Here is a 23,911-nt window from a genome sequence, read left to right on the forward strand (position 1 = left end):
AAGATCTAAAACTCCCGCACTCCTGAATAGGCAGCCTTTTTTGGGGGGGGTTTGCCTTGTTTTTTAATAACCAGGGACAAAAGTTGCTCGAGTTTCAGTTGCAGTTAAAAAACAGACAGCGACAAAATAAACACACAGACGGTTACATTTTGTAAAGAGGAATTCACCCGGCAGGTCTTTTCGAGGGTGCCGAGCATTCGTTCGTCCATCCCCGCGGGGGTGCCGCGGCCTATCCGGCAGGGAGGGGCGGTTGCTGGCCAATTGCAAGGCGACGTAGTCAGTTTTAAAAAAAAGAGGAGGAGCAAAAGTGGTTTCTGCTCCGCCCCCGGAGCGCGCACGCACGCACGCACGCACAGGTCGGGACCACCGGCCTAGCCGATGTAAATGCGATGGAAGTCGTTGGCCCCGAAGGCGGCGTTGCACTTGGGGCACTTCCTCTGCCGCGTGTCGTAGCGCGTTTTCACGCACTCGAAGCAGAAGACGTGGAAGCACTTGGTGAGGACGGCGTCCTTCACCCGCGAGTTGCAACAGGGACACGTCAGCCGAGCCTGCGGGTCACAAGACAGACCGGGGTGGGGGGGGGGGTTAATTACTCTCCGTGGAAATGGGAGGGGGACACCCCGCTCCTGCCCAGAAAGGAAGACACGGAGCCAACGAGCCAGCGGCTTGTCGGGACGCCATGGACTCACTCACCTTGTACTCGCTAATTTCTTCGTTTAGGATTTCGTCTCCGTTGCTGATCTTCTCGGCCGGTTTCTTGGCCTTTTCAATTTTCCTCCTCAATTTGGAAATGTCCTCCTGGAACGACAGGACAGAGTGATTATGGAGACGGCGGTCTGGGGGTCTAGGCCACGGGGCCACGGGGCCACGGTGCCTTGTACCTGAGCTCGGCGGGAGTTGAAGGACTCCTTCTCCCTGGAGATGCTGTTCTCTACCACCTCGTGTCGAACCACCACCAGTCTCTGCTGAACCTGTTCCAGCTGAATTCGCGCGTCTTCTGACAACAGCGTGGACTCCTGAGCCTGCCAGGTAGACAGAGGAATGATCATTAAAAAACTATATATCTATATATTACAAATTCCACACCATTCACTGATTCCAACTCATGGCTCCAATGTGCTCATTATTATTATTATTATTTTTTTTTTCAAAATGTGCTGGCTACCTTGCGTTTGTTCATGTCCAACGCTTGCGTCCTCAACGTCAACTCTCTCTCCGCAGTGCTGATGGTGCCCTGCAGGAGGCGCTCCTTCTCCTCGAGCTTCCTCACCACCTGCAGTTGGGCATCCACCTGACGGAATGGCAAAAAGAAAGACAAAAGTATGCTCAGCACAGGCGGTAGGAAGGAAGATGTAGTCCATTTCCTTGGGCCGGCCAAAAGAGACGAGAGGCTCGCCTGCGTTTTTAAAGTCAGCAGCTGATCGGACAACTCCTCCTTCTCTTCTTTCAGTAGCTTGTGGATCTGGTTGGACTTGATGCGCTCGCTCATCAGCTTAAAGTTGGCGTCGTCCTTTTCCCGCAGCTGCTGCATCAGGCGGATGTTTTGCTCCTGCATGTCCTCGAAGGCCTGTCCCGTCACGTCCATCTCGCTCAGCAGGGCGTCCTCCTCCTGTCCAGCCAAGCCAGCTCAAGTTAGAAAAAAAAAAAGGTGTGTGTGTGTGTGTGTGGGGGGGGGGGGGGGGGTGTTGACAATAACTGCAGCAGCGGTGTACTTTTTTTTGGCTTCCGGAAAGGTTTCAACTAATTAGGAGCTCATTTGGACCTTTCCTTCCTTCTTTGACAAAGCTACCTGTTTGGCTATAGACAGCTTCTTGTTGAGGACGTCGATCTGCTCCTCGACAGAGCGAATCTTTCGGAGGGCTTCCTCGTCGGCCATTTTTTTGCCCTCCCTCCTCTCCCGCTCCTCCAGCTCCCTCAGCCTCTGACGCAGCTCTTCCGACTGCAAGGGGGAAAGCAACAACAACAAAAAAATCAATCAATCGATAAACTTGGCGGTCTTGGCTGAGCGGCGGGCGGGCGGGCGGCCTTCCTTTGTCGGGGCCGGGCGCTCTCACCTCCGACTTGGCCTTCTTCTCGGCCGCCATCAGCTGCACTTTGTCCCTCTGCTCTTTGGGCGCCGAGCGATACATGTCCAAGAGGAGCTTCATCTCCCTCTGCGACTCTTGCGCTTTCCTGCGGGGGTGAAAGGGACGATTGACGGGAGCGGGCGGGCACCGAGCGGGCGGGCACCGAGCGGGCGGGAAGCCCGGGCGGGAAGCCCGGGCGGGAAGCCCGGGCCAGAGGCACACTCACTTGAGTTCCACTTTGACCACCTTCAGCTGCTCCAGCTCTTTCCTCTTGGGCCCCCCCGCCGCCGCCACCGTCGCCGAAAGGCGTTCCCCGGACGACTCGTCGCCTTGGTGGCCGGCGGCGGCCGCTTTGTCCTTTTCTTCTTTGGCGACGGCGGGGCGGTTGGGCCGCTGCTGCTCCCTCTCCTTTTCCCTCTCGCGCTCTCTCTCGTCTTTCTTGGCCTCCTTTTCCTTCTTCTCCCGCCGCTCCTTCTTCTCTTCCTTTTCCTCCTCCTTGACCGCCACCTCGGGGTCGGCTCCCGCTTCGGCTTTGACGGAGGTTCCTGATGGGAGTCTATTTTGACTTTTGGCGATCTCATCCCAGTCCGGCTCCGCTCCGAGACTGCCCTCCGGCCGGCCGGCCGGGTTGAGGGGGAATGGGAGGCTGGCTTACCGGTGCCGTTGGGGGCAGAAGCGTCTGGGTGGGCTTCCGACTTGAGCGCCGGCTCCCCGGAGACGGCCGGCGCGGCGGGAGACGTGGTCTCCTCCTTCACCTCCGTCTCCGAGCTGGACTGAGTTTGCAAGATGGCGCTCCCCTTGGAAATGCGAATCTAGAAGAAAAGCAGAAAAGCTCAACGCTGGCTGTCATTCCGCCACGACTTTTCTATCTCCTCGCCACTACTTTTCTAACTAGGCGCGGAGCCTCTCCGCAAGGTCACCTGGTTGAGCTCCGCCTGCGTCTCCCTCAGTCTCAGCTTGTATTTCACCACCTCCCCCTTCATCTGCTGGTTGTGCGTCTGCAGGGTGCTGATCAGGTGGCGCATCTCCCGGTTGATGGGGCCTGAAAGGAGAAGGCGGAACAAAGAGCAAAAAAAAAAAAGGGGGGGGGGGGTTCCCGCCTCCTCCGAACCACGGCGCAAATCCTCACCTGCCTGTTCGTTGGCGGCGAGCGTCTGTTCGAATTCGATGCGGAGCATTTCGTACTCCTTCCGGACTTGAGCCAAGGTGTCTTCCAGCTGAAAGACTTCGGTGCGAACCTTCCTCTGCAGGGTCACCTCGTCGTTCTGCACGTAGAGAGCCCTTGGAGATCAAGTGACCCGGACGGACTCTGAGCGGCGACGACGGCCAAGGGGACTGGCCCAGGGGACTGGCCCATGGGACTGGCCCATGGGACTGGCCCATGGGACTGGCCCAGGGGACTGGCCCAGGGGACTGGCGCAGGGGGCGTCCCGAGCTGACCTCCATGTGCTCCAGCTGGCGAAGGCGCGCCGTGCGAGTGGTGTTGAGGCGGGCGCGCGTCTCGTCCAACTGGGCCTTGAGGATCAGCGACTCGTTGTAGAGCACGGAAAACTGCGACTGCAGGCAGCGATACTCCGACGTGTCCTTCACCAGGCCTTCCGCCCGACTCAGCAGTTCCGTCTGAAAGAGTCCAAGAGTGCGCTGCCGTTGGGCCCCATTAAATAACGGGACAACATGGTACCCTATTGTCTGGCATGTCAGCCGCCTCCACGTATAAGGCGTGCCCTTCAAATGGTGGAACTTTTCCCATAGTATATCACACGCCCCCTCATTCACCATTTTCATCTCCATATCCATGGTTTTAATAGAAAAATCGGATTCCCAAAGGCTGTTGCCCGCACGTGGACAAATACGGCGTATATGCCAGAAAATAGGGTAAATGGAATGAGAAAGTCTTTAGGGGTGAGGGAATGGCCGGCCGGCACAGTGAGGAAATATGAGCTAGCTTGGATCTTAACCACACCTTCATGTTGTTGTTCTCCTGCAGCACGTTCTGCAGGTCCTGCTGGAGCTTCTGCATCTCGGTGAGACGATTGTCGGCCAGGTCCTGGTTCTCTTCTAGTTCGCTGTTCATTTCCTCAAACTGCGCATAGAGCAAGTTACTTAATGGGCACGTGGCGATATAGATATAGAAATATATATATATTTTTTAAACCAGCCAAATCAATGCTTTTTACCTTCCTCTTGTTGATAGTGATGGTTCCACATACACTGCTGGCTTCCCCACACACTTTGTAGCCTTTGCTGTTGACCTGGGGTGCGCGAGAGAATGCGTGAGAGAACGTTACGGGCCACAAACAAGTCTCTTACTCTTTCAAGTATCTCGCTCATGTGGGCGTTGAGGCGATTTTCCCGCCGACGGATCTTCTCCATGTCCCACTGCAGCTCTTCGCTCAGGACCTGCAGCTCGCTAACACGCTGGTCGGCCTTGTTGGCCGCGCGGCCCAGAGGTCGGCACTGCGCCGGGGAGGAAGACGCCACCGCGGCGGCGGCGGCGGTGGCGGTGAGCTTTGTCGGAGCGCGACGAGTCGACGTGAAAACGGCGCCTTGGCCTACCTCGCCGGTCATGTGACCGTGTTTCTGCTTGAGATCCTCCGACAACTGCCGAAGACGCTCATTTTCGCCGGTCAGCAGCGTGTTGATTTTGCCGGCGACGTGGAAAAAACGTCCCGCTGAGATAGGACACGGCCGCCGTTAGCGTGGACGTTTGGGGGAAAACGGGGCTGCTCCGGTTGGTGGCTAGCTCACCCATTCCGGCGTCCATGTCTGCCTTGAGTTGGTCCACTGTACTCTTTAGAGACTTGTAGATGTCCCTAACGCGAGAAGCTTGCGTGTGGCTGGACTGCACCCGTTCCTGGAGCTCCGCTTCCATCTCCTCGCTGGTGCTGCTGGCCAGGGTGGCCAGGAAGGAGTTGGACGTCTCGCCCTGGTGTCCTGTTTGCGACAATGGAGGAAAGTCTTTTCCTTTGTCCAAATGATTTCAAGACAGCTGTCGCTCTTAAACCAAACAAAACGCTAACTAAAACATTTCAAGTGCTTTCCATACATTGTTCCTTGTCTAAGTTTTCAAGCCTCCACCCCCATCACCTCTGTCCTTGGCCCTCTCCTGGTTGGAATCTCCATCAGGCTCTGGTGTTTCCGGCTTCAGGTTCCTCCCGCCTTCGCCCGTCGGAGAGGTTTCTGCGTCGCTCGCCGATTGGTCATAGAGTCTGATGAACAGCTTGATATTTTCATCGAGCTGAAGGCAAATGAGGTGAGGCGGTGGGGGGGGACGCCGTGACATTTCAAGCCACTCTTGCTACTGAGCCGGCCGGTAGCAAAGAGAGCTCACCTGGTTCCAGTATCTATTGAGGATCAGCAAACTGGCGTCGTCGGTGGCCTGGCGGGTCTCCAGTCGTTCGATCCGCTCTCTCAGTTCATCTTCTATTCCCTGCACACCAGCAAAGCTCCTTACATCCGAGCCCGTGCTCACTCACGTATGACTTGCCTTGACTTATGCCTAGCGCCGTCCCCATGGGCCACTCTGCATCGCCATCTATTTACCTGTCTTTGATCTAAAGATTCCCCCAGTTTCCGGTTCTTCGCCTGGAGAGCTTTGATATCTTGCTCTTCCTGAAAAGACAAGAAATGACATGTTCAATCTGGCTCTCTTCCTCCTAATGAAGTCGAATGGAGCACATCAAGCAAGCTAACCGAGTTGGAAACCCCTCCGAGTTTAATGACCGTCTCCACCGCCGTGCTCCCACCGCCAGCCGCCGCACTGACACCGGGACTCGGTTCCTCTCCATCCCGCTCCCTTCGCTTCTCCGGGTGCACACCAGAGGACGAGGAAGGGCCGCTGGGGTCTGCGGGACGCTTCTGCCCTGACATCCCGAGCCACCTATATCGACAAACCATTTAGGAATAACAGTGAGAAATACACTTCTCTAATGTGGCTATAACGCAAGTAAATAGAAGGCAATAAGGAAGTAAAACGCTTGCTGCCTGGCGCCCGGACTTGACATCATTGACATTTAGCAACGATACGCACATACATTACAAAGACAGACTTCGTAAATAGCATCAGGCTAACATTGTGCTAATATTTGTCAAGCGCTAATATGTGCGTTACCGTGCCCAATAAAGAGTAAAGATTTGAGCAAAATTAAGGTTTAAGCCTGCTTAATGACATTAGGATTTGGTCAACACGAGTAGGACTTGAAGGAACCATACCGGGTTAAGATGGATACAGCAATAAAAACAAGAAAATAATCGAGCAAATGTTGTTAGCGCGGCTTCTTCCCTCCCAGAAACGGAAACGTGCAGCGAGGTAGAAGGCGTTCAACGCGAGTTACACCCTCTGGTGTTACGGAGGTGCATTACAGTCAGTGGCGGTTTCAGAATCGGAACTTGATAAAACATTTTGTTAGGCAACAGTTTTATGATCGGTCAAAAATCGTATAATGTGCCACCATTAGAAAATACAAAATGTATACCAACGGCAAAAATAATGATCTGTGGGGACAGATGGGCCCCCAGGGCCCCTTGTATGTCACACAAAGAAAGTTTTTAAATATGTACAAAGTATTCAAATGAAAATGGCGCAACTATTGGAAAAAAGTTCAACTTTCCAAATGCTTTTGCATGGTTTCAGACAAAGACTTCTTTGGTTTCCCAGTCCAAAAAACGGGCTGTGTACTCCCCCCACACTCTTCTTCATTCCTTACATAAAGCGACTCATGGACCCTTAAGTGAACTCTGATCAGTAATCCCACAGCGAATTGTGCCCCCGGTCCAGAGTCCGAGTTGAGTAAAAACTGATTCTTGAGAGTCAATAGATATATCACTGTTTGGACTAACTTAACCCTGATGCACTTACCTCTAAGATGTGATGTACTCATTCCATTTTTAGTGTGTCATTTGGTCTTGTTGAATACTCCACATACAGCATGTTCGCACGATCATTGCTAACGATTATATCATATACTTTGTTCGCCACTGTGTTGAATCAAATGCAATAATCGTACCCTAACTCAGTACGATTCTCCATTTCGACGCACTTATCTGGCAACCCATGCCCTAGGTAACTATCGTGCGCTTCAATACTTGGTTGCACTACCATTCTTAGCCACCAGTCCTCCAAATTGATCCTTTAAAAGGGGGCTAAACAGAGGTGGGTTATCGAATATATTGACGTGGCGATTGCGACAGTTTTAGCCGTGCAGACAATGGATAATGCGACAAAGGCGACAAACGGGAACAAGACGCTCGCAGGGAAGCAGCGTGCAATTTCCTAAATTTGCATCAGCAAAAAAGAAAAGGCTGTATTGCGACATTGCGTTCAAACGGAGTGTCAACTTATTGCTCAGATTCAGATAACACAGTGTTCCTTGTGATTGTTTTCAGTTCAGGCCGCGCCCACTCTGCCCTCAAAGTCCACACAGGAGGACTATTGATGGCACCGTAAGCCCGCCCATGTACGCCCATGTCCGCCCGCTTTGAGCCAATTGTATTTCCGGGGTGAAGCACCGCCCCCTCCTCTCGCTTAAATACACCTTTGGGTGCCGTCATCGCATCGGCCCCCGCTTTCAGGTTTTAACACCAACGCGACGACTTTTCTACTGTCAAGTAAGTGAAAAATGATGATGCACTTTTTTTTCCTTCCATGGACTAACTATAAAAAGTCTTATTTTTATGGGGTTCGCAATAGTGGGGGGTTTCTTTCTGTCCACATTTTATAAAGCTCTTTCGACGTGGTACAGCAGCTCATGCAAACTCGCCTTATTTTTTGACTGAATCAACAATTTGGGCGAGTGCTGACGCGTCAGGGCGAGTTTAAATAGGCCAGTCGATTTCGCGATTTGGTGCTGAAAAAAAATCCAATCCAAGTTGGGAAAGTGAGCAGCCGATGCTAATTTCCATTGGAAGTCGTGCATTCCAGTAAAAATCCCATCGTGTTTAAAAAAAAAAAAAAAAAAAAAAAAAGTCATGCTAATTTCGATTGTGTTCAACAACAAACTTGTGTTAAATGTATCGAAATGGGGGAAAATGAAACGGATTTGTCACGAGCCGTTCTTAAAGCCAACACTTTTTAAGCCGTTTGTTGCAGATGAAATATGTTATTAACCATGATTGTATTTAAGATATACGCTTTATAGATGTTTTGGGGTAAAATAGAACTTTCCTTGGTCATTAAATAGAAATGAGATGTGATTATGGTTTTCAGTAAGAGTTCGAATTTTTGAAACTTCATTCTAATCAATGCATTGCCTGTCTTTGACGACGATAGACGTCCAATTCATTTGGTTTGCCTCGGGGATCATTCCCTGCCGTCCTCTCTTTCTAAATAAGTTGGATGTCACTGCGACCAATGAGTCGAATTGCTGCCGAAATACAAGTCGAACGTCCGTTTTAAATGCTGCCGTCATTATCATCTTCATGCATCTACAATGTATTTTTGTCCCACCACTGGTTACATTTCAGAGAGGAAATAAGGCAATCGCATTTAAGATTTGCAAAGGTGACACAACGGGCAAAGGAGAAACTTCTTCCTCATACCTTGAGTTTAGTAAAGAACCCGTTTGGCTTCCTTTCCAGGATGGCTCGGCAATTTCCATCCCTCTCTCCTGCCCAGAAGAAGGAACTCTCCCAAATCGCCCAGAGGATCGTGGCCCCGGGGAAGGGAATCCTGGCGGCGGACGAGTCAACCGGTCTGTCGAAAAGGAGCTCGGTCACAAAAGCCGTTGGGAGTCAATGACCCGCCTCTCTTTTTCTTCCCCCCCTCCCCACCCCACCCCACCCCCCTTCAAGGCACCATGGGGAAGCGTCTCCAAAAGATCAACGTGGAAAACACGGAGGAAAACCGCCGATCCTTCCGCGACCTCCTTTTCACCTCGGCCGACCCCGTCCCGGACGCAATTGGGGGGGTCATCCTGTTCCACGAGACGCTTTACCAGAAGTCGGACGGCGGGAAGCCCTTCCCCCAACTCATCAAGGAAAGGGGCATCGTTGTCGGCATCAAGGTGAGGGAGCACGCCGAGATGGAGATATCATTTCCAATCTTTGGTAGAGATACCATTTCCAATCTTTGGGGACTCCTAGTCTGAAAAATGCACTTTCATTCATTTGGACTGGGTTGTTGTGTGACTTGAAAAGAAGTGAACATCCGTGGTTTCCCCTTTCAGGTGGACAAGGGCACCGCCGCTTTAAACGGAACAGACGGGGAGACGACGACGCAAGGTGACGACGATCCCCCGATGCTCGGGTCTTCCCTAGCGCATTGATTATGACTTACTTATTTGTCCCCCATTCAGGTCTGGACGGCCTGTCGGAGCGCTGCGCCCAGTACAAGAAGGACGGCTGCGACTTTGCCAAGTGGAGGTGTGTCCTCAAGATCTCCGACAGCTGCCCCACGGCCCTGGCCATCGCCGAGAACGCCAACGTGCTGGCCAGATATGCCAGCATCTGCCAACAGGTCAGGGTGCCGGAGCCCATCCCCGCGCACTACACGGCCGGCGGGCGGGCGGCAGTCGGCAGGGGAGAGCCTCAATACGTTGCAAACGACGTCTACTGAGACCGGCAATAAGTGACAATTTAGTCTGCCAAGTTAGCCTCCTAGCGTGGGTGTCTTTGGCAGGCACGGGGAAAAAAAATGCCACCCTCTATCTCGGAAGCGTGAGGCTAGCGTGCTAACCGACGGATGGCCACGTAAAAATCATGCAACCAGCAGTAAATGACAAATGAGCTGGTATTTTTGTATTCGTTGAGGGCGACTGAGCTATTTTCAAATCTTCTACAATGCACTTATTGTTACATTCTGAATTGAAAATGCTAACAAAAGACGCTTACCTGGCCCACCAGAACGGACTGGTGCCCATCGTGGAGCCGGAGATCCTCCCCGACGGAGCCCACGACTTGCAGCGATGCCAGTACGTCACGGAGAAGGTGGGTTTTGAGTGCGCCCGTTCCTCTCCCGAGGACCACACGGCTGTTGAGCGGGGCTCGCGCGCTCACGCCCGCCCCCGTCCGTCCGTCTGCAGGTTCTGGCCGCCGTGTACAAGGCGCTGTCCGACCACCACGTGTACCTGGAGGGAACTCTGTTGAAGCCCAACATGGTCACCGCCGGACACTCCTGCACCCAGAAGTTCACGCCCCAGGAGGTGGCCATGGCCACCGTGACGGCCCTGAGGCGCGCCGTCCCGGTCGCCGTGCCGGGTGAGTCTTTTCCGCCGGGGAGCCGGGGCGGCGGCGGCGGCCGTGTTGGGCTTTGCCGACAGGCGGGGCTTACCGTTTTGTCCCGGCAGGCATCTGCTTCCTGTCGGGTGGCCAGAGCGAGGAGGAGGCCTCGCTCAACCTGAACGCCATCAACCAGGTGGCGCTCCCCCGCCCCTGGAAGCTGACCTTTTCGTACGGCCGGGCGCTGCAGGCCTCCACCCTGGCGGCCTGGCAGGGCAAGGCGGCCAACAAGGCGGCCGCGCAGGAGGTTTTCGGCAAAAGGGCCAAGGTGAGTCGGCCTGGGCGAATAGAGACGGACGGACGGACGGCGCTCCGGGTGGACTGTTAGAGCGGTTATCTAACTTTTCATTCTGCCGGGTAAATGATCGCTGCCAAGTTGTTTTGTCGCCGGCTAATGATTAACCCACCGTCGTCCTCAGATCAACGGCCTGGCCTCCACGGGAAAGTACGAGGCCAGCGGCTCGGCCGACCAGGCCGCCACCAAGTCCCTGCACACCGGCAACTACGTCTATTAAGTATGCTCGGACCTCAAAGTGATGGACGCACGCCGTGGCTCGCTCGGACCAAATTTAGACGACCCGAATGGCCGAAAGGGGAGATGGAACGTGTTGGGGGGGGGTGATTGTCTTTTTTTCACATTAAAACGCTGTTTGCCTCCATGAAAAAAAAAAAATGGTGTTTCTCTCACTTACCTTATTTTACGGACTTTAAGTAGCGCATGTGCGCCCTTCAATTTTTCACTCTAGTTCCCCATGGCTCATGTGTGGTCTTTTGGGCTATAGTGGAAAAAAAAAAACTGCTGTTACACAACGTCTGTTCTTAATTTCTGAATTAAAAACAAATTTTGGATAACAAACAAAAGAAAAAAATAGCACCGATCATCTAATTATGATAAAACACTAATAATTGACTGGCACAGTTTGGAAAAAAATCAACTTTGTAGTTGGTTTATTTCATAAGGTTCCATTATATATATAAAAAAAAATCCTGATACAGGTAACCTCCTAATTACCTACAAAAAAGACATGCTCCTTCCACATTCATGATCCAATCATTAGAAATATTGAACTGTAGATGGCTCTGCCCTTTAGGCACACGCCAAAAAAAAAAAAAACTAAACCGTAAAGGCAACACGATTCCCCGAGCGGACTTAAAAATGGCAAAATAGCAACCAAATTGTTACAGAGTATAGTTATTAACATTAAAAAAATGGCTTCAAGTACAAGTGAGTCTTTGATCTGTTTGTTTTTAATGTTGCACTGCCTTTGCCTGTCCTAGAAGGCAGATTGCAGCAACATTAAAATAAACATACGCTCATTAGAAATCCTAGGTTGAACCATATAGTGACATTTTTACGGCGTCAGGTGAAGAAGCTGGCGCTCCAGGAGATATGCCGCCTTCCGGCTCACCTTTTCTTGGCCGGAGTACTGGAGCTTTTCCAGCACGGAAAGGCCACCTTGGCTCACAAAGGCTTCCGCCACCTAAGGAAGAAGATGCGGAATGCGCCGTGAAGATGAAACCGCCACGCCGTCGGCCATTTGACTCACTTGAGGACCGCTAGATGAGAGCATGAAAAGGATTTCCAGACCGAGTGTGATGACTTCTTGCTGTGCGCTTTTCAGCGTGGCCAAGAGAGAAGAAATCAAGCCGAGCTCGGCCGACTTGACGCGCAACTCCTTGTTCTTGTGGGCCACGTTGGCTAGACTTCTCAGGATCTGGGGATCAAATCACACAGTGGAAGTGGCGATGGTATCATAATAATAATAATAATAATAATAAGAGAAAAAAAATGCCTTTCCAGTTCTCACCCCGACCATGGCGTCGGCCATCCGAGAGGAGGGCAGCAGCTGGATTAACATCGGGACCCAATTCAGAGCCGTGGTGGTGCAACAGAATAAATGAGATTGCGCTACACAATCAAAGAGAGGGGGAAAAAAAGAAGTCCATTTTCGGGGAAACGAGATCCACTTCTATACATCCATTTAGAATGCCACTGTTTTCCGATAGCTCTGCCCATTACAAAACATGTGTGGCATGAAGAATCACCCGTGAGATTGTTGAGGACCCAGCCACTTTCTCGGGCCAAATAGGGTCGAGAGTGGACGTAGGCCCCAAGCAAAGCGCACAGAGCGCCCGCCAGCCCCATCTGGCCCAGAGGAGCGCTCATCTCCGCCGGCAGGTCGCGGGACAGGAGGTTCCCGACGCACCTCAGCAGAGGACAGACCAGCTGACAAAAGGGGAACCCAAAGGGAAGAAAAAAATGACTGGATGTCAGCCAATCAAAAATAGCATACTGTGGGAATTCTCATCGAGTAGAATCAACTTTCACAAAGTTCCACAATACGGCAACTCACCAGCTCGAGCCCCTCGTCTTCATTTCCTTGCGCCACAGCGACGCCCAGGGACACTAGCAAAGTACTGCACTGCAGCAGAACCCCGCCATCCGACGGCGCTCCGTCCTTCCGCCTGCCGAGGAGAGTTGGCTGATTGTCATCAATTCCAACCCGAGGCCAAGACGCTTGTCGTCGGGCGCGAGGCGCGAGGCGGCCGGCGCTCACCTGCACGTCAGGTAGTGCAGACACCACGCGCACTCAATGGCGGGGCCCAAAGAAAAATCCCGGTTGGGAGTCAGGGCCGTTAAAAGGTGTGATGGCAAATTGGAGGCCAGGACCAACCTGCAAACCGCCAGAGAGAGCCCCCGAGCGAGTCGACATTTCACTGTTCGCCGTTGGCTACTTGGTAGCAAGCTCGTGCCGCCACCACGGACGCGGGTGGGTCGTCGGTGACGCTTACGGGATTATTTTGGCCGACGCCTCTTTGGTTTGGAGCAGCTGAGAAAGCGCAAAGCCCGCGGCTTCCACCACTGCCGCCTCGTATTGTTGATTCTGAAGAAATGCGTTGGGATCGGTGTTATTTCTCCAAACTTTTTCCAGGTCTTGGGAAAAAGGGGGCCGTCTTATATTCGGGCCGTATCTGTCAAGGGACCGTACCTGGAAGCAGGCGGCCAGTGCCGGGATGATTCCCTGGGCCACCAGTTTCTCTCTCGCCACGTCACTGTCCGGACACAGGTTTCCCAGCGTGTAAAGACAAAGCTCCTGAGTCAAAAGAGTAGGCGTCGAATGAGAGACGGCTCTTTTGCATTGGAAACGTTTGAGGGAAATGGCTACCGACGGTGAATCTGGGGCTCTGTCCGGACAGGTAGGTCAGTAGGTAGGAGGTCGCGGGCAGGCAGGCCGCGGCCACCCTGGGCCGAGGAGACTGAGACAGCCGGTGCAGACAGCGGAGGGACTGCAGGCGACACCGAGTGTCGGATCCCGTGAGGAGGGTGACCGCAACGTGAATGCCGTTCTCCACCCTAGACACAAAACGTGTGGCCTTAGGCACGAGAAGGAGGACGACGCGGACCCTCAGTGTGCGAGTACAACAACAAAAAAGATGGCGCTTTTCCACGCAGACCCTCAGTGTCCGAGTACAACAACAAAAAGGATGGCGCTTTTCGACGCAGACCCTCAGTGTCCGAGTACAACAACAAAAAAGATGGCGCTTTTCACTCTTACAAGTGATCTATACCCACATTTTAGTCATCCATAGTTCGAAAAATAACAAACTGTGGGTCCAGTTTACTCATAAAAAGTAGTCCTCTGTGGGTACAATTGAAATGTTCCTCATCTTCCGAGGGCTCGGGTGCTCATAGATGATTAGAACGTGGGTACGCACTTTTTTTCCCCTCCCTAACCTGGCACCAGCGGGGCTACGTATAGAATTAGTTGTGCAAAAAGCTTCGTTACAGAGAAAGGTATTGAAGTGTACAAAGGCCATACTTGATGAAGGCAAGCTGAGCCGACGGATCGTGGAGAAGTTTGCTTAAAGTTCGGAGGTGAGCTTCCTTTTCTGGACCACCGTGCTGGAGTTTGTGGACCAAACTGACAACATCCTGCAGGGCAGAGGACAAATTCCAATTCAAGTAAACATCACTTCAACAGACCAGACTTTTGCTGTCCCTCACCGTGTCCTCTGGACTAGTGTCCGCGTTCGATTCTTGTTGGCCACCATCTTCATTCAGCAAAAGTCTCTTGCTCACCAGTTGTTTATCTCGGCGGGCTTGACGAAGAGCTGCGACGGACAAAAATAACATTGTCACCTAGTTGATAGCGATTTGACCTAGCTCATAGCTGCTTTTTGCCATTTGGACAGTTAAGCTATCGACAAAATTGGAGTCGAACAGGTCACAAAATTAGTAAAAGTACCTTTTTCGTGCTCTTGCCTCTTTAGACGGAACTCGTCCAGATTTCTGACGCCTCGGGCGGCTTTATGGCGAACTCTGCTCAGCCTCCACATGAGGTTTGTTTATAAATAAGCACAGGGAAGAAAAATGACAAGCAACGAGACTTCTTCGTATTTTCCGGAGTGTGAGCGCCAGCCATTTTCACCTTTATCGCCACCTAGTGTCAGACTGATGAAAGACATGTGGCCCAAGTTCCAACTGCAAGTGGGAATCCTTCAAATTCTGCCCAATTGCAAAAATAATAATAAATAAAACATGGGGGTAACTTTGTATGCTATTGGAAGCCTGCAAAATTGTCCTTGAAAGACCTTAACGATAGGTGTAGGAACTTTGCACCCCCCCCCATTTCATGTCCAGATTCAGATTTTCTGCAGTCTTATTTCAAAGCCAGAATCTTAGCCACTTCGTTTCCTTTAGCGGTCCTTATTTTGAAATTAAGCAGAAGAACAGTGATTCTCTTTCAAACTCACGTGGATGATGACAAGGTGGAGCCGCTTTGAAGACCTCGACGACGTCGAGACGGATCCAAAAAAGGAGCTGTGGCGTCACCGGGTGGGGTTGCTTTGGGTGGGTGGGTGGGTCGCTTTTGGACTTACTTAGCCGACGGGCGTCGCATGACTTTGGAGACCAGTTTCATCTTAAAAGACTTTTAACACATTTGATTTTAATTTTACATTTGAAAAGCGTATCGTAAAACAGTTTTTTTTTGTACCATGTTTTGATTTTTACATTTAAAAAAAAGAAATTCCATGGTCTCCCTGAAAAATGGAAATCTCTCAAAAGCAATCGGGGAGATCATGCAGTCTTCTTGGGGTAAACATTTTAAAATGAGACAAGGGTTAAAAATAGTAGCAAAAGACACCTTGTTAAAATGACCAACATGGATCAGAAGCAGCTGGTCGTGTAACTGTGGACGCGACATGGTGACAAAGCCTATTTTGACAGACCAATCACTTGATTGGATGACCAATGCGACTCCTCCACGCCCTCCCTCCCTCCTGGGTTTTAGGACGGCGTTTTCGGAAGCTTGTTGTCAAATAATCTCAACAAAGAATGTTTCAATAGGAAATGTCAAATCATCGTCTGAGTCAAGCAAGAATGTTTCATCGAGACCTTGGATCCGCGTCACGGCCATCCATGTCATAGAGAATGGATTTGTATTGCCCTAATTAAACAGTTGCTGTAGAAGCAGAGTGGCCGGAGATTGGAGAGAGTCGAAGACTGACTGGAGTTTTAGGCAGAGTAACTCCGTCTGTTCTCTGTCCGTGATTTTCTTCTGCAGCAGGGTCAAAATCTCACTCATCACTCTTGGCGAGCTTACTTGTGTCCGGGTCGGCGATTGTTCACGGTGGAGCGGACGGTCGTCGCCGCGAGGCACGTCGTCTTTCTCTGCGGAAAAAGCCACAAGGAGGTCAAATGACATTGCTACCTTTCTCTACTTGTTGTGTTTTCTGGACCAAAAGCGGCCCTTTTTCATAGGCTAGCTGGCCCTGCGACAAACACTGGTGTGCAACTTGCTTTTTTGTTGTTGTTGTTGTTGTCCAGGAAGATAAGCCGGGCAGCCACAGTTAGCTTGTTGTTTTCCAATGTTTTGGATTTAAGATTTTTTTATTATTTAAAATGGCCATCCCAATCATGCACCACATTATTTTTTCCCCCCCTCTTCATTGCGACTTATGATGGGAAAATAATAGCGGCGTTACTATCCACTTACTTTTCCTTTTCTGCGGCGAAGGACTCGGCGTCTCCGGGGGAAACAAAGGTGGCGTATTGGTTGAGGCCAGCTTTTTTTTCTTTTTCCGCTTTCCGTCTGCATTGGGATTGGCTCCCTCTTTTAGACAAATGCTGCTATTTTCATTTTTGACAAGGTTGTCCTTTTTTCTCTTCTTTGCCGCCATTGCCGCCGCCACCACCACTTCCTCGGGATGCGCTTTTCTCTTTTTCGCCTTTTCAAGGCCTTGTGGAGGAGCTCCCTCATCGGGAAAACTTTTTCTCCTTTCGGCCTTTGCTTTCTTTTCCGAAATATCCGCGGTTCTCGTCTGGTGGTGGTGGTGGCCGTCATCTACGGAGTGTGGTTTTCCCCCCGTGGATGCTTGCAGATCATCTTGGACGGGGTCAAGAGGCGTTTGGATTTTCTGCACTTCCTTTTCCTCAACTAATGGCTCAAAGATGTTTTGGTTAACGTGGCTTTTCTCTTTCTGCTTCATTTTTGGTTTGACCGCAATGTCCGAAATATCCGGGTCACGCGAAACCCGCTTTCCCCTTTTCTCCCCTTTTTGGTCTTTTAGAGGAGACTCGGTGGCCTTCTTTTCCGTTTTCTTGCCTTTCTTTTTCCCTTTCACCTCCTCCACGTTGTCCGTGGCTTTGACGATAGGCCAGGGCTCTTCTTTGGGTTGAGAGTTGAGTTTAGAGCCGTTGGTGGTGTTATCTTGCGCGGCGGGTTGTCCCAGAACTTTGTTTTCCCAGCTGCCGCTTTCAATCCCATCGTCCGGCTTTTTGTCTCGGGAAGTTTCTTTTTTCCCCCTCTTCTTGTCCCCTTTCATCGTTTGTTGTTCTCGGAATGACGACGACCCTTGCGTCGTAGGCGGCGGGCAGTTTAAGGTAGTCTCGGGTTTAGCCTTTTCCGGGGTGTTCTTTTTGGAGGAACTTGACTTGGTTTCTTTCCCCGAGCCCCCCCTTTCTTTAGCTGACTGTTTTAAAGGCGTGCTTGTTTCAGGCTTGGCCGGAGGTTTTCGCACCCTCTTCTTAACACATTTGCCTGAGCTCGAGCTAAACTCCAAAGCGTCAATGTTATCTATTTTCATAACGTTGACATCTGTGGACAAAAAAAAAAAAAAAAAAGTAGAGTTAAAACAAAACAAAAAATGTGTCACTTTAGTAACTCTAATGTGTGTCGCTCCTAAATACCTACTTTGTGTGCAGGCTTAAATGTAAACAACTGCGACTGGCTAGCCAAATCAATTCCAGGTGCCCGTCGTTGGCTGGGATAGGCTCCAGCACCCCCGCCAGCCTTGTGAGGATAAGTGGAACGGAAAGTGAAAGAATGTCCAAAAGCAGATTGCAATATGTGCCATTTATGCAATTCTTGGTGTGTGTGTGTGTGAGGGGGGGTGTCGTTTCCATCCCAAAAGACTATTGTTTGTCACTCGCAAACACTTACCGGTCATCTGTGAACGCATTTCTTTCCATTTCTCCAGGTCCAAGCTGCTGTCAGAATCCGACTCTGTGGTGGTGGCGGCGGCGGCGGCCACATTTTGTTGCTTCTCCTTTTTGACACTCGTTGACCATTTTGCATCTTTTTTGTTGATTTTAGGTGACTGAAAAATATAAATGATGGTCATTTCAGTATGGCAGTTCATTGATTGAATGTTTTTCGGCCATGTGAAAACTCACTTTGGGCTTTTGCGCTTTCTTGGCAGTTATTTTCTCCTCCTTTGAAGCAGCTGGGTAAAGACAAATGAAACAACACGCCACTGCAATTAGCATCATTGGCCACTACGCGAATGACGCTAACTACCATCTAGAACTGTCCTGAAAGTTGCGCACAAGGTTCAAAAACGAGGGCAAAGTTTATCTGCGGTCTTTTATTTTGAATTTGTGGTACATTTGTAGCGCGAATAAGCAATGCTATCAACTTAGCAAACCGAGGCTGTCCTTATTTTACAGCAAATGCACAGACCTAAGCGCTACATTGGGCGTGCAGAATTTGAAAATGACACTTCAATGTTTATTGTTCCTCATTAGATACCTTGAACTGGAGTTGAGACTCGTCCATTGGATGTAGGGTGCTTGTTCTTGGACTGTCTGCCAGGAATACAACTACGTATTTGATATTGACATGGTATTTATTTGTCAACGCAAAAAGTCACGTACAACACAGTAGGTACTCACTTTAACCAGGAACTGTAGATGTCCACTAATGATGACGATAACGCTTCGGTTCCCATCTCGGACCCCTGAATATGAGTCATAGTTGAATTTTCCCTCCAATTTGACCACATTCCAAATATAACAGCGGGAAAACACATTATTACACGTACCGACGTATAGCTGTTTGCTGTATACGAATGAAAACATTTGAGTGGTTATTTTTCCTCACAACCTTATAAGCTTACCACCTATACATTTGACTCCTTAAACCATTATTACCGAGGCTAGTTACCCCGTGAACCTCCATCAACAAAAACACAAATCAAAGGAAGTCATGTGAAATGTGTACTACACATACATAATAACTTAATGATTAAGGTATTGGAAACACATGGAACGTTTGAGCTTGTTTTATTGTGCGTGTCGGTGTGTAGCTCACCTGTGGGCTCTGTTTAAGAAGCTCCTCCGCCGCCGAGTGGAAGCCATTCTCTTTCAAATGGCGAAAAATGAGCACAATGAGCTCCTTTTGGGACGCGTTCACAGGCATGTTCTCGGCTCCACGCACAACAACAAACGCAAGCAGAAACGTGCTTTTCCTTGCATTGTGATATCATTCAAACGGCCATTACGCCTAAGTCAATGATAAACTTCTTTTTAAAAAAGACCCTCATGTGTTTTCTTCAACTTTCAACCAGGACACAGTTCACGTGTCGCGCGGTGTATCACGGGAAGCATTGCGTCGTACCTCCTTCCGCTTTGTCTCTGCCTGATCACGACCGTCAGCAACTAGGAACAGGATCGTGACTTTTGTGACTGCGCATGTGCGTCACGTCTGCTCGACAGCGACCATTTAGCATTAGAATGACATGATTTTTCACTGTAGTACACATCAAAAGGACACCGTGGTACTCTATTTTAATAATAAATAAGTCTTATTTGGGCCCCAATGACGTCTGCACATGCGGGGGTTGCGCCCTCGTTTTAGGTCAATAAACAATAATCTAATATTCTCATTGATTTAGTCATTACAACTGTATATTCTAACATTCTGGAAACAAGAGCATCTTTGTGTGGAATTATAGGCCGACAAGTTTTTTTTTTTTTTTAAAGGCTTTCTTTTCAGAGTTTTGGCACCACGCTGCTGAGCAGGAAAAGCAACCACATCCATCAAATTCCCAGATTAGAAAATGGGGGTAAGCAGTGGGCTAGTATGTGCAGGTTTACTGGCAGAGCTGTGCTGATTAGAAAGGAGTCAGTGTTTGTGGTGAAGGAGAGCAGCCATATTGAGTAACAGTGCCACTTCCTTCAGCCAAAACCTAAACATCTGCTGGTCACCGCTGCAAAAATGTTTCTACCGAAAGTTTGAGCTCTCATGAAATAACAATGCAAACGTGCACTAGCGGTTCATTCATCAGTCAAGGATGTCTAAACCCCATTTGACCTTTGGTCATTTCACCGGTTTGAATGAGTCGGCGTGGGTTCATAGATTTATTTATGGGCAACCCCTTTTACTCTTTGACCCACTCCAAACTAGGGGCGCTGAATTTTTGACTCGGATGATGTCCGATACTCCATAGAAAAAGTCGCCCCGGGCCCCGATAGCGAGTATCACCAGTATACTTTAAAGCTGGGCTCTCTACCTGGTATGTATGTATGCCTCCATTGCCGGCAAACAGCCGCAGCGGCATTTTCCTGCTCTTTACGGGAGGCTCATTAACCGGCGGGCAGTTTTCATAGCCGCAAGTTTTCCCCTTGCCAACGTCAACACGAGCGAGGCCAGATATGTTTTGCATGGAATGTTTCTGCCATGCGCTGGACATTAGCATTTACGCTCAAAGCCTCATCATCAGGAAACCAACAGGAATGGCAATACGGCATTGAAAAAAAATCACTTCTAAACTTGTTCTAAAAAGAAACATACAGTCGTCATTACAGTCACTACAGAAACAGCGGCAATATTAAGGGAACATTTTTGAGAGCCACCCAGTCCACTGTGTGGAACAGGCTCTGCCATTGTGTTTGTCCAACAGTCGTGGGACTGGAGATTTCCTGACTGAGGCTCTGTCTCTGGACACCCAAAATGGATGTATTTATGCTGGGTGAAAGTCAAGAAAACATCAATAAAGGCTAATATTTTCTGGGATATAGCCAAGCCGTGTGCATGGGCGCACATTTGATCTAAGCTGATAGTACAGATGGTGTCTAACAATCCCAACTGGTGATTAATGAGTCCTTATTCAATGAGCCAAAATGGAATACGTTTGAACATGGAAATAAATTCAACTGCCCCTTTAGCCGTTTACACGTAGGTTAAAGTCCGGTGGAATGGCCGGAATGTGATCTGCCTTGAACAGTCCCACTTGGCCGTAGTAGAAACATGACTGTGTGCTTAAAGGTGGTAGGAAGCTCATGTTTTTTTTTTTAGTAGCCAACTGGCAAGGTAAATGGGCGGCGTTTACGGGACCACTAGGGGAAGGAAAATGTTTCTCTAAGGAGCTTTGAAAGCTTTTTTGGAGTGGCAGCGGACTGGAATGAACGTATGGCCGAGGCTCACACACGTCCCCGTCAAGCTGGCAAATTGGAGAAATTGGAGAAAGCCTAACATGCTCGGCTGACCTCGCCTCTTCGGACCGGACCGCCTGGTCTAGAAGTGACGGAGAATGATGGCGGCGGCGGCGACGACGGCGGCGACGACGGCGGCGACGACGGCGGCGGCGGCGACCACGGCGGCGGCGGCGACCACGGCACTGGCCACATTCTCGGTGATGAGCCTTCTCAGCCTGGGATACCCTGCCCGGGATTCCAAGGCTCCCAAGCGGGTGGAGACAGAGGCGGCCGAGACTTTGCCCGTCGGCCCCAAGCCCCCTCACATCGTCTTCATCATGACCGACGATCAGGGATTCAACGACATTGGCTACCACAGCTCGGATATCAAGACCCCCGTGCTGGATAAGATGGCCGCCGATGGAGTCAAGTTGGAAAATTATTACGTCCAGCCCATCTGCACGCCGTCCCGAAGCCAACTCATTACTGGGAGGTACGGTGGAGCCGAGCAGAGTCCCGCTTATCGATTGACCATTGGTTATCGGCGGAGCTCACTAAAAAAAAAAAAAAAAACACAAAAAAACGGCACTTTCCTTTGCTATATTTTTGTACCGTAATTGGAATGCGAGGACATTGAAGTCAACCCGTAGCTCATTCTCTGTTCTCAATAATTGGCCGCTTGTTATTTAGTCCGGCGTTCCAATAAGGTGTCCCCGTGTTCCCGCAGGTACCAGATTCACACGGGCCTCCAGCACTCCATCATCCGACCCCGGCAGCCCAATTGCCTCCCCTTGGACCACGTCACCCTCCCCCAGAGACTGCGGGAGCTGGGCTACTCCACTCACATGGTGGGCAAGTGGCACTTGGGTTTCTACAAGAAAGAGTGCCTGCCCACGCGGCGCGGCTTCGATAGCTACTTTGGCTCCCTGACGGGCAGCGCCGACCACTACACCTACAAGTCCTGCGACGGTCCCGGCGCGTGCGGCTTGGACCTCCACCGGGGCGAAAGGCCGGCCCGGGAGCAGAGGGGGACCTACTCCACCCATTTGTACGCGCGGAGGGTCCGTGGCATCCTGGCCGGGCACGACGCCGGCGCCCGGCCGCTCTTCATCTTCCTGTCCTTCCAAGCGGTTCACGGTCCCTTGCGGTCCCCGCGCCGGTACATCTACCCGTACCGGGGCCTGGGCAACGTGCCGCGGAGGAAGTACGCCGCCATGGTCTCGGCGGTGGACCGGGCGGTCGGCGACGTGACCTACGCCCTCCGCAAGTACGGCTACTACCGCGACAGCGTGGTCATCTTCTCCACGGACAACGGCGGGCAGCCGTGGTGCGGCGGCAACAACTGGCCGCTCCGCGGGCGCAAGGGCACCTACTGGGAAGGCGGAGTCCGGGGCCTGGGATTCGTCCACAGCCCTCTTTTGAGAAAGAAGAGACGAGTGAGCAGAGCCCTGGTGCACATCAGCGACTGGTATCCCACGCTGGTGGGCCTGGCGGGCGGCGACGGCTCGCTCGGCCGGCGGGGCCTGGACGGCCACGACGTGTGGGGGGCCATCAGCGAGGGCAAGGAGTCTCCCCGCCGGGAAATCCTACACAACATCGACCCCCTGTACAGGCGCGCCCCCGGCGGCTCCCTGCGGGAGGGCCACGGGATCTGGGACACGGGCGTGCAGGCCTCCATCCGAGCCGGGGACTGGAAACTGCTGACGGGGGATCCGGGCTACGGGGACTGGACGCCGCCGCCGCTGCTGGCCAGCTTCCCCGCCGGCTGGTGGAACCTGGAGAGGCAGGCCCGGGCCGGCAAATCGCTGTGGCTTTTCAACATCTCCGCAGACCCCAACGAACGTCTGGATCTGGCCCGGCGCAGACCCGACGTGGTCAGGGAGCTGCTGGCCAGGCTGGCGTACTACAACCGTACGGCCGTCCCCGTACGCTATCCGCCGGAAGACCCGCGAGCCCACCCGGGCCTGAACGGGGGCGCTTGGGTTCCCTGGGCGCCGGACCGGGAAGAGGACAGCCGGGACAGCCGGGACAGCAGGGACAGCAGGGACAGCGGGGACAGCGGGGACAGCAGGGACAGCAGGGACAGCGGGGACAGCGGGGACAGCAGGGACAGCAGGGACACCTTCTATCCCAAGGAGGAGAAACGGGCCCGGAAGACGGAGAAAGAGAAGAAGCTGAAAGCGTCTCACGGTCGATCCTTTTTCAGGAGACTCAACAAGAGGATCATGTCCAACAGGATATGAAAAGCTCCGTTCACCAGACCGTCGGCGAGATCCGCAATGCCACCATTGTTTGATACAAATGCTAATGGATTGGCTCTGCTCACCGGTTGGTGTTTTAAGGCACGCGGTGGTTGCAAAGCACGGACGGGACCCCGGCCCGCTACTGTTCCTCGGCCGTTTGTCGGCGGCCCGGACAAAAAGTTTCATTGCAATCAAATAAAAAACAATGTCAAAAACAAAAGTGTTTTCATTGAATAACAGTTTGGAAGTGACTGTTGTGGCGTGACGGCTTTCCCGCGTAGGTACTCCTTAGCTGGTGGTGGCTCAACAAAGGTACGGCGAGTGACGGCAAGTACGTATTTTTGAGAGGATGATTCCAATTGGATTCTTCGTTTTTTGTCGCCCTCTGGCAGAGGCGCACCGAGATCGGGCACAGCCGTGGGTATATATATATATTATATATATATATATATATATATATATATATATATATATATATATATATATATATATATATATATATATATATATATATATATATATATATATATATATATATATATATATATATATATATATATATATATATATATATATATATATATATATATATATATATATATATATATATATATATATATATATATATATATAATATTATAGATATTTCCAGAGCGGCACTTTGATTTGCGAAAATGAAGAGCTGCTTC

General features: G+C 51.0%; 5 protein-coding genes across 10 annotated transcripts; 2 read left to right on the top strand and 3 right to left on the bottom strand.

Moving 5' to 3' along the window:
* Nucleotides 1–50: 50 nt before the first annotated feature.
* Nucleotides 51–8,758, bottom strand: rnf20 (ring finger protein 20, E3 ubiquitin protein ligase). Of its 2 annotated transcripts, none has more exons than XM_077732734.1 (22): nt 8,604–8,758; nt 5,760–5,946; nt 5,610–5,678; nt 5,398–5,496; nt 5,154–5,304; nt 4,815–5,000; nt 4,623–4,738; nt 4,377–4,523; nt 4,244–4,318; nt 4,030–4,149; nt 3,507–3,686; nt 3,196–3,331; nt 2,987–3,108; nt 2,722–2,878; nt 2,293–2,611; nt 2,055–2,172; nt 1,790–1,939; nt 1,397–1,609; nt 1,166–1,291; nt 882–1,022; nt 694–798; nt 51–548 (listed from the first exon to the last, which is right to left on the bottom strand). In XM_077732734.1, exons 1-22 carry the CDS (start codon nt 8,660–8,662, stop codon nt 372–374), a joined length of 3,153 nt encoding a protein of 1,050 aa, XP_077588860.1. In that variant the 5' UTR covers nt 8,663–8,758; the 3' UTR covers nt 51–371. The 2 variants fall into 2 exon arrangements, with proteins under 2 accessions (XP_077588860.1, XP_077588861.1); XM_077732735.1 differs by lacking the exon at nt 8,604–8,758 and adding an exon at nt 6,279–6,442.
* aldob (aldolase b, fructose-bisphosphate) lies at nt 7,509–10,946 on the top strand. Its single transcript, XM_077732751.1, has 9 exons — nt 7,509–7,673; nt 8,643–8,755; nt 8,856–9,067; nt 9,230–9,284; nt 9,359–9,519; nt 9,906–9,989; nt 10,085–10,259; nt 10,349–10,548; nt 10,700–10,946. Exons 2-9 carry the CDS (start codon nt 8,644–8,646, stop codon nt 10,793–10,795), a joined length of 1,095 nt encoding a protein of 364 aa, XP_077588877.1. The 5' UTR covers nt 7,509–7,673; nt 8,643; the 3' UTR covers nt 10,796–10,946.
* On the bottom strand, nt 9,899–14,695 carry tmco6 (transmembrane and coiled-coil domains 6). Of its 4 annotated transcripts, none has more exons than XM_077732747.1 (13): nt 14,528–14,695; nt 14,287–14,393; nt 14,102–14,214; nt 13,452–13,635; nt 13,271–13,375; nt 13,074–13,165; nt 12,839–12,955; nt 12,635–12,746; nt 12,327–12,507; nt 12,095–12,189; nt 11,869–11,995; nt 11,690–11,761; nt 9,899–11,056 (listed from the first exon to the last, which is right to left on the bottom strand). In XM_077732747.1, the coding sequence occupies exons 1-13, from the start codon at nt 14,616–14,618 to the stop codon at nt 11,010–11,012; spliced, it is 1,443 nt and encodes a 480-aa protein (XP_077588873.1). In that variant the 5' UTR covers nt 14,619–14,695; the 3' UTR covers nt 9,899–11,009. The 4 variants fall into 4 exon arrangements, with proteins under 4 accessions (XP_077588873.1, XP_077588871.1, XP_077588870.1 ...); XM_077732745.1 differs by having other exon boundaries at nt 9,901–11,056; nt 11,828–11,995; XM_077732744.1 differs by lacking the exon at nt 9,899–11,056 and having other exon boundaries at nt 11,212–11,761.
* A 514-nt stretch (nt 14,696–15,209) lies between these two features.
* Nucleotides 15,210–19,216, bottom strand: LOC144207332 (uncharacterized). Of its 2 annotated transcripts, none has more exons than XM_077732741.1 (7): nt 18,875–19,216; nt 18,457–18,521; nt 18,314–18,384; nt 17,959–18,008; nt 17,726–17,882; nt 16,280–17,380; nt 15,210–15,954 (listed from the first exon to the last, which is right to left on the bottom strand). In XM_077732741.1, the coding sequence occupies exons 1-7, from the start codon at nt 18,980–18,982 to the stop codon at nt 15,731–15,733; spliced, it is 1,776 nt and encodes a 591-aa protein (XP_077588867.1). In that variant the 5' UTR covers nt 18,983–19,216; the 3' UTR covers nt 15,210–15,730. The 2 variants fall into 2 exon arrangements, with proteins under 2 accessions (XP_077588867.1, XP_077588868.1); XM_077732742.1 differs by having other exon boundaries at nt 18,314–18,369; nt 18,875–19,215.
* A 55-nt stretch (nt 19,217–19,271) lies between these two features.
* LOC144207330 (arylsulfatase I-like) lies at nt 19,272–23,273 on the top strand. Its single transcript, XM_077732736.1, has 2 exons — nt 19,272–21,472; nt 21,707–23,273. The coding sequence occupies exons 1-2, from the start codon at nt 21,096–21,098 to the stop codon at nt 23,220–23,222; spliced, it is 1,893 nt and encodes a 630-aa protein (XP_077588862.1). The 5' UTR covers nt 19,272–21,095; the 3' UTR covers nt 23,223–23,273.
* The last annotated feature ends 638 nt before the right edge of the window (nt 23,274–23,911 follow it).

Source organism: Stigmatopora nigra, chromosome 14 (genome assembly GCF_051989575.1).
Source record: "Stigmatopora nigra isolate UIUO_SnigA chromosome 14, RoL_Snig_1.1, whole genome shotgun sequence".
NCBI lineage: Eukaryota > Metazoa > Chordata > Actinopteri > Syngnathiformes > Syngnathidae > Stigmatopora > Stigmatopora nigra.

Bases quoted from the DNA above. Each gene is read 5' to 3' on its own strand.
- aldob (XM_077732751.1), top strand. From the start codon at position 8,644: ATGGCTCGGCAATTTCCATCCCTCTCTCCTGCCCAGAAGAAGGAACTC. The intron at 9,520-9,905 runs GTCAGGGTGCCG...CTGGCCCACCAG, and splicing joins ATGCCAGCATCTGCCAACAG to AACGGACTGGTGCCCATCGT. The intron at 10,260-10,348 runs GTGAGTCTTTTC...TTGTCCCGGCAG, and splicing joins CGTCCCGGTCGCCGTGCCGG to GCATCTGCTTCCTGTCGGGT.
- rnf20 (XM_077732734.1), bottom strand. From the start codon at position 8,662: ATGGAAATTGCCGAGCCATCCTGGAAAGGAAGCCAAACGGGTTCTTTA. The intron at 4,524-4,622 runs GTAGGCCAAGGC...TCCCCGGCGCAG, and splicing joins ACGGTCACATGACCGGCGAG to TGCCGACCTCTGGGCCGCGC. The intron at 549-693 runs GTGAGTGAGTCC...TGTGACCCGCAG, and splicing joins AAGAAATTAGCGAGTACAAG to GCTCGGCTGACGTGTCCCTG.
- tmco6 (XM_077732743.1), bottom strand. From the start codon at position 14,618: ATGTGGAGGCTGAGCAGAGTTCGCCATAAAGCCGCCCGAGGCGTCAGA. The intron at 14,394-14,527 runs GTACTTTTACTA...TGTCCGTCGCAG, and splicing joins GAGGCAAGAGCACGAAAAAG to CTCTTCGTCAAGCCCGCCGA. The intron at 11,996-12,094 runs GTCGGGGTGAGA...TTTGATCCCCAG, and splicing joins CTCGGATGGCCGACGCCATG to ATCCTGAGAAGTCTAGCCAA.
- LOC144207332 (XM_077732741.1), bottom strand. From the start codon at position 18,982: ATGCCTGTGAACGCGTCCCAAAAGGAGCTCATTGTGCTCATTTTTCGC. The intron at 18,522-18,874 runs GTGAGCTACACA...ACTCATATTCAG, and splicing joins TTCTTAAACAGAGCCCACAG to GGGTCCGAGATGGGAACCGA. The intron at 18,385-18,456 runs GTGAGTACCTAC...TCAAATACGTAG, and splicing joins ATCTACAGTTCCTGGTTAAA to TTGTATTCCTGGCAGACAGT.
- LOC144207330 (XM_077732736.1), top strand. From the start codon at position 21,096: ATGATGGCGGCGGCGGCGACGACGGCGGCGACGACGGCGGCGACGACG. The intron at 21,473-21,706 runs GTACGGTGGAGC...GTGTTCCCGCAG, and splicing joins AGCCAACTCATTACTGGGAG to GTACCAGATTCACACGGGCC.